The sequence below is a fragment of the Antennarius striatus genome, chromosome 4, assembly GCF_040054535.1.
Source record: "Antennarius striatus isolate MH-2024 chromosome 4, ASM4005453v1, whole genome shotgun sequence".
NCBI lineage: Eukaryota > Metazoa > Chordata > Actinopteri > Lophiiformes > Antennariidae > Antennarius > Antennarius striatus.
Genome location: NC_090779.1, coordinates 4,245,909 through 4,261,108, shown reverse-complemented (window position 1 = coordinate 4,261,108; position 15,200 = coordinate 4,245,909). Strand labels below are relative to the sequence as shown.

The 15,200-nt window shown below is 41.0% G+C and overlaps 1 protein-coding gene across 3 annotated transcripts in view; it reads left to right on the top strand.

Moving 5' to 3' along the window:
- The first annotated feature begins 1,161 nt into the window (after window positions 1-1,161).
- Window positions 1,162-15,200, top strand: part of cpne2 (copine II) — an 88,293-nt gene continuing 74,254 nt past the window's right edge. For 2 of the 3 annotated variants that reach the window (XM_068312281.1, XM_068312278.1), the window contains exons 1-2: window positions 1,162-1,296; window positions 11,163-11,361. In XM_068312281.1, coding sequence (XP_068168382.1) covers window positions 11,185-11,361 — 177 coding nt within the window. In that variant the 5' untranslated portion in view covers window positions 1,162-1,296; window positions 11,163-11,184. Of the gene's footprint in view, window positions 1,297-4,058; window positions 4,185-11,162; window positions 11,362-15,200 lie in introns of those variants that run through there. The other variant, XM_068312279.1, reaches the window with a different exon arrangement.

Sequence of the window (15,200 nt, the reverse complement as noted above, 5' to 3'; positions counted from 1 at the left end):
GTTAGCGCTGCCGCCTCACAACACGGCGGACCCGGATTCCAGTCCCGCTCTGTGCGGAGTTTGCATGCTCTCCCCGTGTCTGCGTGGGTTCTCTCTGGGTTCTCCGGCTTCCTCCCACCTCCAAAAGCATGTGCTTCAGGTTGATTGGCCGTTCCAAATTGCCCTTAGGAGTGAGTGTGTGTGTGCATGGTTGTATGTCTTTGTGTGTGGCTCCGCGGTGCACTGACTTCGTGCCCGGAGTGTTCCCCGCCTCACGCCCTATGCCGCTGAGATAGGCTCCGGCTCACCGTGACCCGCTGCTGGTCAATTGGACAATTGGAAAGGCATTTTGTTTCAGGTGGCTGAGCTTATGTGATGGTACTCAGGCCATGGTAGGCTGCATCCCTGCAGTGCTGAGCGCCCTTGAGCAGGCAGCCACAGAAAAGACCACAGTAGAGGGCAAAGCACAACTGAAAGGACTGGTTCATATAAATTTATTTATTTGACCCATTTCCTGGCGGTTACTGTTGAGCTTCTGGGCATTTTGTCCAAGTTGATGCAGGTCACAACACCCACATACCATGTATGTAATTGTTCATAAACTTCATTCTTATCTGCAACGAAAAAGCAAAACCATGAAACATATTGTGAGAACAAATAATTAATGAGTAAATAATTGTTAAACAAAGAAAATGTCTCTTAAAGTAAAATCCAGTTGTGCAAACTATTTTGGGGCCCGCATATTTTCTGTGTTATTTATTTTTATTTTTATTCTGTAGGACCTGAAAGATGCCATTGACAACACTGTGTGCTCCCTGTTGGCCCTGGTACAAGTTAAAGGCACTAGTGGCTTTCTAGAGACACTGGAAGGAGCCTTTCCTGCCACATCCCCAGCCGGTGGCAAGATTCTGTGGGAAAACCACTATGTGAAGGACACCCAAAACCAACGGGATGAAGTTAAGGTAAAAATAAAACAGTCCTAAACTTTATCATATGGAGATGGAGACTTTTCATTATTTGTATTTTATATGATAAACTTTTTATTTGATGATATAACATTTGATGGCACATGAAGAATTTTATGCTGAATGGAGACTTTTTTTTGTGCTTTCAGAAAGCAGTTGACTTGTTCATGGAAAACACACAGCTCAGTGCACATTCCCGGATCATGATACCATGTCTGCCTTTGACATTTTCTGCCCCTCTGCCAAGCTGACGAGTGCCGACTCCAGCGACAAACTGGACAAGCTTTTGGAGCTGTATGGCACAGACAAGACGAAGAAAGGTGTTCCCCCCACTCTAAAGTTGTGGATCCAGGTAAGTTTGTACATTTATGAATCAGTAATCTGGTTAGATATCACTTTCCAGTCTCCATGAATTATCCCCAAAAATTATCTCATCAAAGATGAAAACAACCAAAACATATCTGTCCTGGACAGAGCCATGGAAAAGTGACTGTATCTTTACATAGTGAATGCAAGTTTTTGCAGTGAATGCAATTGTTGAATCTCACATTTATACCTGCATAAAGTGGGATAGAAATAAAGACAGTTAAGCTTGAACTGTTGATTTTAGTGTATTTTTGTAGGTAAACTGAACAGAAGATTTTGCCTTCAGAATGCAGGAAAACAACCCCATTTTCTAAAAAAATTCACGAGGGAGGCCCCCCGACCCGCTCGCCGCACCGCTGTCTTAAACACAGAATGTGGCTTTTTGTGGCTTACTCAATTCTTTTACACTGAACCACAGTGGCTTGATCATACTACCTCCTAGTGCAAGTCCAGCCTGTAGAAGTTTGGAAGTGTCTAGGAGAGGTGGCAGTAGACCTTGGTTGTTCAACAGGATCATAGATAGTGAGAAGATGCCTGAGGAATGGAGGAGAAGTGTGCTGGTGCCCATTTTTAAGAACAAGGGAGACGTACAGAGTTGTGGCAGCTACAGAGGAATAAAGCTGATGAGCCATACAATGAAGTTATGGGAAAGAGTAGTTGAAGCTAGACTTAGGGCAGAAGTGAGCATTTATGAGCAGCAGTATGGTTTCATGCCAAAAAAGAGTACTACAGATGCAATATTCACTTTTAAGATGTTGATAGAGAAGTACAGAGAAGGCCAGAGGGAGCTGCATTGTGTTTTTGTAGATCTGGAGAAAGTTATGACAGAGTTCCCAGAGAGGAACTGTGGTATTGTATGAGGAAGTCTGGAGTGGCGGAGATGTATGTTAGAGCGGTGCAGGACATGTATGAGGACTGTAAGACAGTGGTGAGGTGTGCTGTAGGTGTGACAGAGGAGTTCAAGGTGGAGGTGGGACTGCATCAGGGATCAGCTCTGACCCCCTTCTTGTTCGCTATGGTGATGGACAGGCTGACAGACGAGGTTAGACAGGAATCTCCGTGGACTATGATGTTTGCAGATGACATTGTGATCTGCATTGAGAGCAGGGAACAGGTGGAGGAGAAGCTAGAGAGGTGGAGGTGTGTCCTGGAAAGGAGAGGAATGAAGGTTAGCCGCAGTAAGACAGAGTACATGTGTGTGAATGAGAGGGACCCAAGTGGAAGAGTGAGGTTACAGGGAGAAGAGATCAAGAAGGTGGAGGATTTTAAGTACTTAGGGTCAACAGTCCAGAGCAATGGAGAGTGTGGAAAAGAGGTGAAGAAGCGTGTTCAGGCAGGATGGAACGGGTGGAGGAAAGTGTCAGGTGTGATGTGTGATAGAAGAGTTTCAGCTAAAATTAAAGGAAAGGTGTACAAAACTGTGGTGAGACCAGCGATGTTGTTTGGCCTAGAGACAGTGTCACTGAAGAAGAGACAGAGCTAGAGGTAGCAGAGATGAAGATGCTGAGGTTCTCTCTGGGAGTGACCAGGAAGGATAGGATCAGGAATGAGTACATCAGAGGGACAGCATATGGTAGAGGTTTTGGAGATAAAGTCAGAGAGGCCAGACTGAGATGGTTTGAACATGTCCAGAGGAGAGATAGTGAATATATTGGTAGAAGGATGCTGAGTTTTGAACTGCCAGGCAGGAGACCTAGAGGAAGACCAAAGAGGAGGTTTATGGATGTAATGAGGGACGACATGAAGGTAGTTGGTGTGAGAGAAGAGGATTCAAAGGACAGGGCTAGATGGAGGAAATTGATTCGCTGTGGCGACCCCTGAAGGGAAAAGCCGAAAGAAAAAGAAGAAAAGAAGAAGAAGACTGCACAGCTCTCCGTTGGGCCAATGTATCCTGTCCGCTTTCATTTCTCCCAGATTTAATACCGGACAGACTGCTCATTTCTAACCAGTTATGCATTTCGGCATATTATTGTTGTTGCTATCACAACAAGCTAGCACGTAGCTAGGAGAAAGCCAAGTGCATTTTGGGTTGTTGTTTTTTTTATTTAAAATTTTCCCAAAACGTTTTTTAATTGAAAATTACAAATGATTTCCGTGAATGAATTTAAATATTTAAACTGTTAATCCTCCATTAAAAAGTGTTCAAATTATTTATTTAATTATTTATGTATTTCAAGGTGCTCAGCTGCCATTACACTCGCGCACCCCCTAGCGGCAGCTCGCGCACCACACTTTGGGAATCCCTGCTAATGTATTGTAACAACCCTTCAGTGTTGTGCGTGTAGACAAGAACAAAAACTCCGGATTTCTTTGGTCAGCTTTTTTTTTTTTAATCACCAACCCGAAGTGACGAACTTCCGCTCAACCTCACCTTTCATTACCCCCCCAGCCCCCAAAGTCTCACGAACATGACGAACACCACAGGACAGCGGGATATCATAGTATTTCTAAATACCAATTTAGTTCGACTTCCAGCAATTTCTCCATCCCCATCCTAAAAATAAATAGTTTTTGTATACAGTACTGTAGTAGAAAAGCAGTATTGATTAAACTCAAGAACTAAAGTTAACATCGAGAAACAAGTTTGAAATTGTTGTGCTTTTATTTTGTAGCTGGATTTATCACTTTTCCGGCTGCAAGCTAGCTCTGTTAACTTGATTGAACTGCGACCGTCAGCGGCGCGGGTTGCAGAGCGCACGGCTCAGGTGGATGAGAGGAGGATTTACGTTCACACACTGTTGCGCCTTACAGAATGAACATGTCCGAAGCGACGCCAGTTTGTCAGCAATAACGATTTTTGTGGTTGTATTTCTTCTCTGTTGGAGAAAATTGTCACCTGAAAAGACGCGAATAAGTTAGACGTCATTTACTGAGGTGAGTGTGACATCAGTTTTCACGAATTATTCTCCTTTGACACGCGTGTGTGTGGATTTAACAGTTAGCCACTGAGTGTTTTCACGGAGACTGTGAAAATGTTAATGCGCCGGTTGAATCCAGAATAAAGGAACTCGGAAGGACGAGACATTTTACTGAACAGCTCGCGCGCCGGTCAGAGGAAACAAGCGCGCGCCTGAAACACGGAGTGCTGCTTCAGGGTTCACTGCCATCCATGTCAGGTTCAACTCAACGGGACTAAAGGTGACTATTCGCATCCCCTCGTTTTTATTGGTCAATCTGACATGCTTAACGCAGGGAGGGCGTTTGGAGACTTGATTCCACTCTTTAACAAGTGTGAAACACTCCATGCTCCCCATGCTCCGTGGAGCAGTCACCCAGGTGAGGACGTTCACAAGATCATAGCAGGATTTGAGACGCAGACCTGCTTTGAAAACTGGCTTTAGATTATCATCCTGTGCAGTCCAAGAGTTCCAGTCATGCACTTAGACATCAAAATTGTGTCACTTTCCCACTGATGGTCTTTTCTTTAATATCACTCTAAAACGGAAGCAATGATGTCTAAAGAGCATGTCAGGGTTGTTGCAGCTGCAGGAAATCATTTCCAGGGCAGACAAAGTGGGTTATGACATCAGTGGGTTTTGGGTTCTCATTTAAATGACTATTGGTGGACAGCATTACAGTGAAAGCTGTCCACCACTGGTGTCTTTAACTGATTCAGCTACATCACGTCACATTTTAACCAAGCATATTTGCTTGCACAAAAAGCTATAGAAGTAATTTTTAACAGCAGCTGGGACATCTTACAGGATGTTGTGCCTTAGCAGTTTTTCCCTGATCCTGTTTAACTGTTATCTTTTCTTATTTTAGCCAATCATCCTCCCTGATCACTGAGTGATTGAGTAAAAAAGTGACTCAGTCAGTTAGAACAAGCTGTCACCACCAGTGAATGCCTGAGAAAATGAATGATAATATTTCACTGGTATTTTGAACACATCACCACTAACAGTGTGACATCACAGAAGGAGAACGGGAGGAGCACACTGGTTATGACACCTTAGTATCTTAGCAACAGACAGCATCCTTTTAGCTTGCCGTTCTGAGAACAAAACCACCTTTCTGAACACAAGGTGCTGCTCATTTGTCCTCATAGCCTTGCAGACATGATCTTCAATGTGACAGAATCCTTTGCTGACAGCGTGTTAATGACAAAATGACATGTTCAGGTTCTTACTTTTTATATCACTCAGGAGGTATTTTGATTTGATTTGTGTGTGCATGTTTTCATGTTTTGTCTTTTTTCACGTGTTGCCTGAGGCTTCTCTGTTTTGGAGGTTCTGTGGTTGATCTGGGCTGTGTGTGTGTGTGTGTGTGTGTGTGTGTGTGTGTGTGTGTGTGTGTGTGTGTGTGTGTGTGTGTGTGTGTGTGTGTGTGTGTGTGTGTGTGTGTGTGTGTGTGTAATGCCATGTCTTTATAAAGGGTTTTATTGGAGTTGTCAGGACAATGATGCTGTATTCATCATGCTTTGTCAAAGCCTCACAATTTGTGTGGTTTTGGTTTTAAACCTCTTAATTTCTAGCCAAACACTGTTTAGTCTAAACTTAACTTTCAAAAGACGCAGTTCTTATCTAGTAATTTTCACTTAATTACTATTTTAATCAAGCACTGGCTTTTCTTTTTTTATTGTAATATATAGAAAGACAAACATTCAGCCTACATTCAATAAGTTTCTATCCTCTGTAATCCATGTACTGTATGTCGGGAGAGAAATGCTCCCTCTGCCTGCAAACAAAAACCAGCATGATCCTGGTTTTTTTTTCTTTTGCTGTGATCTGGTTGACTGTCAGTGTGAGACACACAACACACTCACTCCTGTAAACTGTTACACAACACTCCAAACAGTTGGTAGTTATTTTGGTCTCCAGCCATGTACTGTATGTAACAATAATAGTCTGTAATATAAATAATGTATAGAAAATTACAAAAAAATGAGGACATTAGATAGATAGATAGATAGATAGATAGATAGATAGATAGATAGATAGATAGATAGATAGATAGATAGATAGATAGATAGATAGATAGATAGATAGATAGATAGATAGATAGATAGATACTTTATTAATCCCGGAGGAAATTGCATATATCCACTGCTCAGGCATTAAATAACAAATAATACTGGATAAATACCAGGAGAAAAGGAAACATTGACATCACAGGACATACCACAAGACATACATTACACTAACAGACAGACACATGCAGCACTAACAGGACTTATATACTAAACTATAACTAAAATATAAACAGTATAAAATTTAAAAATATTACAGTATTAAAATATAAACAGTATAAAATAAAATCTAAACAGGATAAAATTGAATTAAAATATAAAACAGTATAAAAAATAAATAAATTATATATATATATATATACAACAGTATAAAATTAAATTAAATTTAAATTAAATTAAATCCATATTCAACCCCGTGCTGACCTCGCCACCTCCCCCCCGCTCCTCCTGAGAGAGTCATTGTACCCCCTGATGGCACAGGGCACGAAGGAGGACCTCAGCCTCTCTGTGGAGGCGCTGTGTGACAGCAGTCTGCCGCTGAAGGTGCAAAATGTAGGTAATGTAATAATAAATAATAAATAAATGTAAATAATGTAAATAAATAATAATAATAATGTAAATAATAATAATAATAATAATAATGTAAATAAATGTAATAAAATGTAGGTAAAATGTATGTTTTATAAATCTGAATAAATAATTTACAAATTGCAGAAACAAGATGTGCTTTGTTCAAAATTGGTAATTGTTTCTTGTAAATAATATCTTAATTCTGCCTTTTATGCTGTTGAGAGGACGTGTTTTGCATTGCGTTTACGTCACATTTCTCAATTAACTCTTGGTAATTTTAGGAAGTGACGACACCAACTGCTGGAGTGAATTTTGTGTCATTGTGCGATAGACTTCATGGTTTTAATGGTCCCTGGTGTCTTTTGTGCTGTCCAATACTTTGCCACACATTTCAAAGGAGACAGCTCTGGACTGGAAACAGTCCAATCTGGTACTGGGCACCCCTCTGTTGTAGGGTGGTGTGATTGTTTACATGTTAGGAATTGTTTTTAGACTGCTGGAGTTTTTTGGGGGTTTTTTATCCACATCTTTCCTTGTGAATAATTGAACCTTTTGAAAGCTGCTCCTTCCATACTGAGTCAGCTAGTGATTAACTCTTTACCTGTGGAACAACCTAATCAGGTATTGATCATTAGAAATCTCACCATTGCCTCAAATGTTTTAAAAGTTTTTGTACTGCATTAAACTCAAAAAAGGCATTTATTTATAAAAAATCTTTTTTTAAAGAGTCAATGAGCTACAGCTGCAAATAAATTGTCATTACATGGAAGTCTGGGACAGTGCCGGAAGAGTGGCAGAGTGGTGGTTCCTCTTTTTAAAAAGGGGGACCAGAGGGTGTGTGCTAACTACAGGGGCATCACACTCCTAAGCTTCCCTGGGGAAGTTATTCCAAGGGTTCTGGAAAGGAGGGTTTGACCGATTGTCGAATCTCAGATTGAGGAGGAACAATGTGGGTTCCGTCCTGGTCGTGGAACTACACACCAGCTCTTTACTCTCGTAAAGAGAGCTCGCTGGTGTCTCCTATCGTGGCCAATTTGTACATGGAAGAGGTGGAACACAAGGCCCTTCCCTCATTCAACAGAACAACACCAAGCCACTGGTTTCGGTATGTGGACGACACATGGGTTAAGATGAACATCCACGAGGTGCAACCTTTCACCAAACACATCAACTCGGTGGACAGCAACATCAAGTTCACCAGAGAGGATGTAAAGGACAACAGCTTGCCCTTTTTGGATTGCGAGGTCCGCATAAAAGATGGCAGAAGTCTGTATGTTGGGGTATACAGGAAACCAACACACACGGACCAATACCTGCTTTTTGACTCTCACCGCCCACTGGAGCACAAGCTTGGCATCATCAGGACCCTGTAAGAGAGGGATGATAAGCTACCAACCACTGCCCAAGACCAGGTGAAAGAACATCAACACCTGATAGGGGCACTGAAAATCTGTATTTATCCTGACTGGCCCTTTGTGAAAGTTCACACAAGATCCAGAAAGGAGAACAACCCAGTGAGGACGGAAGAGAGCAAGCGTAATGGTATAGTGATCCCATGTGTCTGAAAAGCTGAGGAGGATCTTCAACAAACATAAGGTCCCTGCGTATTTTAAACTGGGCAACACCCTCCGACAAAAACTGGTCCACCCAAAAGATCCCACACCACAGTCAGAAGAGCAATCTGGTGTATGCAGTTAAATGCAATGAGGAATGCTCTGATGTCTACATAGGGGAAACAAAACAACCACTACACAGGCACATGGCTCAACACAGAAGAGCCATCTCATCAGGACAGGACTCAGGGAAGAGGGACTTCACTTCAAGGAAGAGGGATACTCATTTCAGGACACCGATAATTGATCTTGGAAAGGGAAGATAAATGGTTTGAGAGAGGAGTGAAAGAAGCCATCCACATCAAAGTGGAGAAGCCAAGTCTGCAACATCACCTTTCTCCCATTTACAATCATGTCCTTTCAAAACTCACAAAAAGAGTCTCAGCAGATTAACCCAGGTGATGTGTCTCATGCTAATGACCCTCATTAGCATACAAGGTTGAAACTCACATTTTAACGGCCCCCTTTGACACCCCCATCAACAATCATTGAGGAGCCAGACGAGTTTCAACGACGGTCGTTGGAATGTGGATAGCACTGACCACACCCCACAGGGTTAGTAAACTGGGACATGACCAGCCACCTTCAGTTTCTGTTCAGGAGAACCAACCCTAAACTCAGGTTTATTTCAACATTTTTTTGTATTTTGAAAGCTTCCTTTTCTGTTTGTTTTACTCAGGAAATTGCTTGTCATGTATTCTCAAAGTTGATAAATACAAAGTCTACTGAACCTAGACCTTTCCTGTCCCACATTTAAATTAGTTTCATGAGTAATGATTTTGTTGATTAACCTTCCACAAATCTGTAAATAAAAATATGTAGGTCTCTGTTCATCTGTCTGTCCATCTGTTTGTCTGTCCATCCATCCATCCGTTAATCCATACATGCATACATCCATCCATCCACTATCTCGTCTACAGCTGCTTATTCCCCTTGCAGGACACGGTTTCACTGAAGCTTATTCCAGCTGACTACAAGCAAAAGGCAGGGTACACCCTGAATAAGACACAAGCTTATCATAGGGCCACATGAAAGACACACAAACACATCATACTCACACCTATGGACAATTTTGGTGTGATCAATTCACCTAAGCTGCATATTTTTGGAGGAGGAAAGAAGCCAGAGAACCCACGTAAGCGCGGGGAGAAAATACAACCTCTGACAGAAAGGCTTCGAACGTAGATCCCTCTTGCGTGAGTCAACAGTGCTACCCAACGACCACAAAATGTATTATAGCACACTAAACTACTGTCCCACAATGTTGTATGAAGGTACACCAGCTAATTCTGGTCGACGTTGGTTATAAATGATTCTAGTAGTGTTTCTGGCCACTAATAAAAGTACAAGAAGGTAAAGGCTCATTCTGTGCTTGGGTGAATCTGGTGATATTAACCAATTTAAGACCTGCTGCACCTCTTGCCAAACAAAACTCAAATCTCCCCACTATACATTTGAAGAAGCTCATTTAAAAACCTCACGCTGTCACGCTTTTTAACACCACCCACTACCTGTCAATCAAGCGCACAACATATCACGGTGCATCTGCCAGAAGGAATCACGTGAACAAGAGCTTCTGAGAGCATCGTGGAATTAAATAAACAGCTGTCAGTACAAAATATACTCTATTTTCTGTTGAATGTCCATTGACATATAATTCAAACACTATACATAAGAAAACAAACGCTTTCTTGTGTACAGTTTTGGCTGGCGTCTACCCGGAAGTTCGGGCAGCTAGCCAAGTTAGCTCCAAGTCTTCACATTAGTCCATGCCTCTCACTTACGAAGCCCAAAGCTGTTTAAATCAAACCACTGAACTTTAAGAAAGTCCAGTAGATTATCCATTAAACAATTTTGGATAACCATGACCTGGATAACTTAAAACCTACACAGGTTCTAAGTCAAACTTAGCGGTTTATATTCTTTGATTGTGACGGACCTCACGTTGTCATGTTGGGAACCCCATTGTTTTATTCATGTTTTATTCACCAGGACCGAACTCACAAAGCCGACGTCTACCCAGATGGCCGAACCATAATGCTGAAGTGGCCTTCGTCTTTGCGTTTGTTCGTCCCACACACACAGAGCCGTTAGGGCTACGTTGGACACAGCGGTTTGTTTTCTTGTGACAGTGAAGAAAAAAAAGAAAGCAAACGAAGTCTGATATTGTTTTATCGTGGAATTTCCATGGGTTGCCGCTAGTTTTCGTATAATTACACGAATCACACGAATAGCCACCATGAATTACCACCAGTAAAACACTGGCTGTGACTTGCTGTAATTCTGTGTTCACATCAGAAGCATCTCCAAGGTCCTGTCTTCTAAACTAACAGCATAAATTCCTACCACAATAAACGCCTCATGGATGTATATTTCATCAATTAAATTTTTAATTCTATTAAAACTTGCTGTAATGTTCTAATCATAATTCTGACTGCTGCAGATTGCAACCTCACAAGCATGTCAACATGACTTGTATGCATGTGTTGCCATGTTTAATGCATGTTTTAATCACATTCACCAACAAAGTTGTTTTATTAATAAACAAATCAATATTTCATTGGTTATTCCAGAAGTTTGCCAAATGTACAAAGCATTAAATTATGCTGTTTTAGATTATCAAGCAGCAGCCAGTTTGCCAGTCAAAGATGGTTTGTGTGACTCTTATAGAATTTTTTTTTTGATGTGTTCTGTCCTCAGGGATCAACTGTGAGCTCATATCATGGCCTACACACTAGGCTTGGCCACAGAAGGCCAGACGCGCAGTGTGGCACCGCAGCACTGCGCCACTCGGGTGGAGCTGTCTGTCATCGCCACCAGCCTGCTGGATCGTGATGTGACCTCCAAATCTGACCCCTTCTGTGTTCTCTTCCATGAAGTGGATGGAAACTGGGTGGAGGTAAGGATGAAGGGATCATACAACAGAAGAGAAGATGTTTATTGAGAGATCATTGGATAAGGAGATAATAAAGAACCCTATAACAGTGAAGTAGTGGTGATATATAATCAATACAGGCAAAAAATGGAGAGAAAGAAGTGAAGGATGAAAATGGCTGGTAAACAGAAGGCCACAAACAGAAAGATATAATGTTGGGATCATGAGGAGTCAAACTCGTGTCTGGTGCTTACCAAGCTGTGTATTTTATCTTTTTGTGGAGGAGAGAAGATTTTTTTTTTTGATTTTTGCAAAAACACTTTAATCTCATTCAAACATTTTGCAGTTTTACATCAGATGAAAGCATTTAAGTGCCTCAGAACATCTTTTCCAAACAAACTTCAATCACATTTAGAACATTTAGAACATTTTACAAATTTTCATTAGATGAAATTTCAAAAACACTAAACACTCAAAAACATTAAACACCAAGAAACAAAGGGAAATACAATATAAGAATTAGTGCATTATAACAGGAAGTTTGCAAAAGTGAGGTGGTCATCAACTAAAGTGCATAGGGCATTTTTGTAACACCAGATGTTCCTAAAGTTATTCAGGTCTTTTGTCAATTTATAGAAACCAAATTCTAGTTTTAAGCGACATCTGATGTTACAGCAAAAAACAGTAGCTGCTTCTTGAGCGGTATTGTTTTCAATTTTCCTCTTCCTGGTCACATGAATTGCAAGTTTTGCCTCCCCAGAAATAAAATTTAAATGCTGCCACTTTCTCTGATTCGATCTATTGTACCCAGCACCGTAGATGAATTTCCTGATACTAAAGTTTTCATTGAACAAGTTAAAAACATTCGTTAGAAGAGTGAAGAGCACTGCAAGTCTCCCACACTCACTGAAAGCATGAAAGACTGTCTCACGAAGGGGACAGAAGGGACACTGGCTGGACACCGCAGGGGCAAAAACAGAGACAAAAGCATTGGGACCGACGGCACCATGCAAAATCCTCCACTGGAGGTCGGCTGTTTTTTTCTTGAGGGGAGGTTTGTACAGAAGTCTCCACTGCGGGTCAGGTCCATTTCCCGTCATCTTGTTGGCCCAGGTAGTAGGTGCTCTGTTACACAGGTTTTTAAGAGAAAAAAGGCAAAAGATACTGAAGAGAAGATGAAAGATTTGAATGTTCAAGGTCACATCCACCCTGCTGCTCTCCAGCCAAGGAACGACTAGAGCTTCTTGTGAACCAGGTCTAACCTCATTTCTGACATCGCTACCATCTGACAGGGCTCGTCGCCCAGTAGGATCCTCCAATATATGTGACTTCTTCCAGCACTGGTTTGACTGGAAATGTGAAAGGTGCTATCAAGACCACCATGTTCATAATACAAGACTGTTATTACTGATGTAGCGACAGGCCCATAAATCTGATGAGATCGGTTTATTACACATAGATTGTGTCATAACAAGAAATAAAAGCAAAGGAATACAAATCAAGGTAGTTTGCAGTAGGGATTATTTCATTTTTCCACTAGAGGCCTTTAAGTATAGAATGTTCATATTCACCAGGTTTCAAATCATCAGTAGTATATTAAGAAGTGTATGAGAATCTGGCAGTGAAAAATTATAATCCTATCAAGGATGTATCCCACCTTTTGCCCAATGTGTGTAATGACAGACTGCATGACACCACACAGCAAAGATGAAGGCTGAAACTTGGATTTCAGAAAATAAATTTAAATCATGAATATATTTCAAACATGTAGAATTGGGTGAACTTACAACTTGATGTCACAGATCTCTTTCAAATTAATTGAGTTAATGGTATTCAATGTCCTTTTCTGTCTTTAAACAGCAAATAACCTCCTTAATATCATATCTACACTTCATTAACAACCTAATAGAATGCAGAAGCTAACTAGATGGCAATGCCAATAGGACAAATTCCATCACATCCCTTATTCAAGTCTGACATATTGTAAGTAATATGTTGTGAGTTGTAGCTAGTGGCTTGTTGGATAATGAGTTTGTGCCCAATAAGAACAAATTTTAATGTTTTTGATGGTGGAGAAATTCATTTTTATTGCTGAATTTTATGTTCAAAGAAAAATGATGGTGAATAAATAGACATTAGGATTAAATAGAACATAAAGTGTACTGGGCAGATTACCGACATATAGTTTTAATCAAATAGCATTAGGAGATAGGTATCTGTTTCTCAATCTTGTTGCCTTCTGCTTTAAAGGAATATTCAACCCAAGAATAAATATTATTATTTATAATAATCAATAATTATTGATTCACCCCATGTTGATGAAAAGCCACATGAAGTGTCTTATTTCTGGAGCTTCACAGTTAAACTGTAATGATTTCAAAAGGAACCAGGCGCGAGAGTCCAAAAGTCAAAATCCAAATCTTTTAATCAGTCCGTATTCAAAGTCAGGAAAAACTTAGAGCTTACAACACCAGTGGGATATCCAAAAATTGTGGTCGAACAGGCAAGGGGTCAAAGACCGAAACAAGTACAGACAAGTCAAGGCTTTACTTGTGGTCGTACAAAAAGCTGTCGAGTAATACAGTAACAATTGGCATACGCAATACTCTGCTCAAAGGACTTCTGAACTGAGCTTGCACTAGGAGCTAGTATGACTAAGCCACTGTGGCTCAGTGTGAAAGAATTGAGCAAGCTATAAAAAGCCACAATCTGTGTCCAAGACAGTGGCGCATGGGCGGACGACCATCGCTCGTTGCGGTGGGGCATGGGTGGGTCCGGGGGGCCTCCCCTGGGAAATTTTTTAGAAAATGGGGTTGTTTTCCTGCATTCTGAGGGCAAAATCTTCTGTTCAGTTTACCTACAAAAATACACTAAAGTCAACAGTTCAAGCTGAACTATCTTTATTTCTGTCCTACTTTATCCAGATATGAATGTGATATTCAACAATTGAAAACTTCCATTCACTATGTGAAGATACAAGTAAACATTGGGTAATATTTTGTATGACTAAGTTTTACTTAGACTAGAAGACATTTCAACTTTGACCACCACCAACACCATTGGTATGCCATAGTTTTTTTGTTTTTTTTAATTCAATAACGTGATTTTTCATTTCAATTAAAAAAAAAAAAAGCAAGCGAGGTGAATACATATTTACATGCATCGCTGGTTATTCCTGCCGGTCATAGGGAACAAAAGTCTAAGACTACAAACAAGTATTGATAATATCTTTCATTTACCTTCTGATCGGTCTGTCACCACTCCTCCCCCCTCTCAGCATTCACCATTTGTTTAATAATGAGGACTTTAACACAAACTCTACTATAAAACACTGGATTCTTTTGATCGATCATCCTGGCCTTGTCTTACACCAATTCGCGGGTTCAGCTTGTAAAAAAACAATATTTTTGTTTTTCATTGGACGAAATGAGGTCATTACCCGAGTGCATATTTAATGATCGGGAGCGTTCGGGTCACTTCAGCTATTTCCGTCGGCATGCTTCAGCTAAATACCGTCGGCATGCAGAAATAGCAGCGCTAGCGCCGTTTGCTACCGGAAGTAGCAGCGCTAGCGCCGCTCGCTAAAGAAAATAGCGGCGCTCACTAGCGGAAATAGCCTAACGGAAATAGCGAGCGAGTTGTAAGTTTTAGCCTTTTTTCCGTAAAAATAAGAACGCCACTGTGGCTACACAGTCTAAAAACCTTGTAGCCAATCTGGAATTTACTTCGCCTGTGGCGAAGTGGCGAATGGCTAGCACAAGCCCAGCTGAATACGCTGTGACAACGCTGAACAGAAGTGAAGCACCTTAAATAGACAGGCCAGGGTGCTAATTAGTCTCAGGTGGAACTAATGACAAACTAAT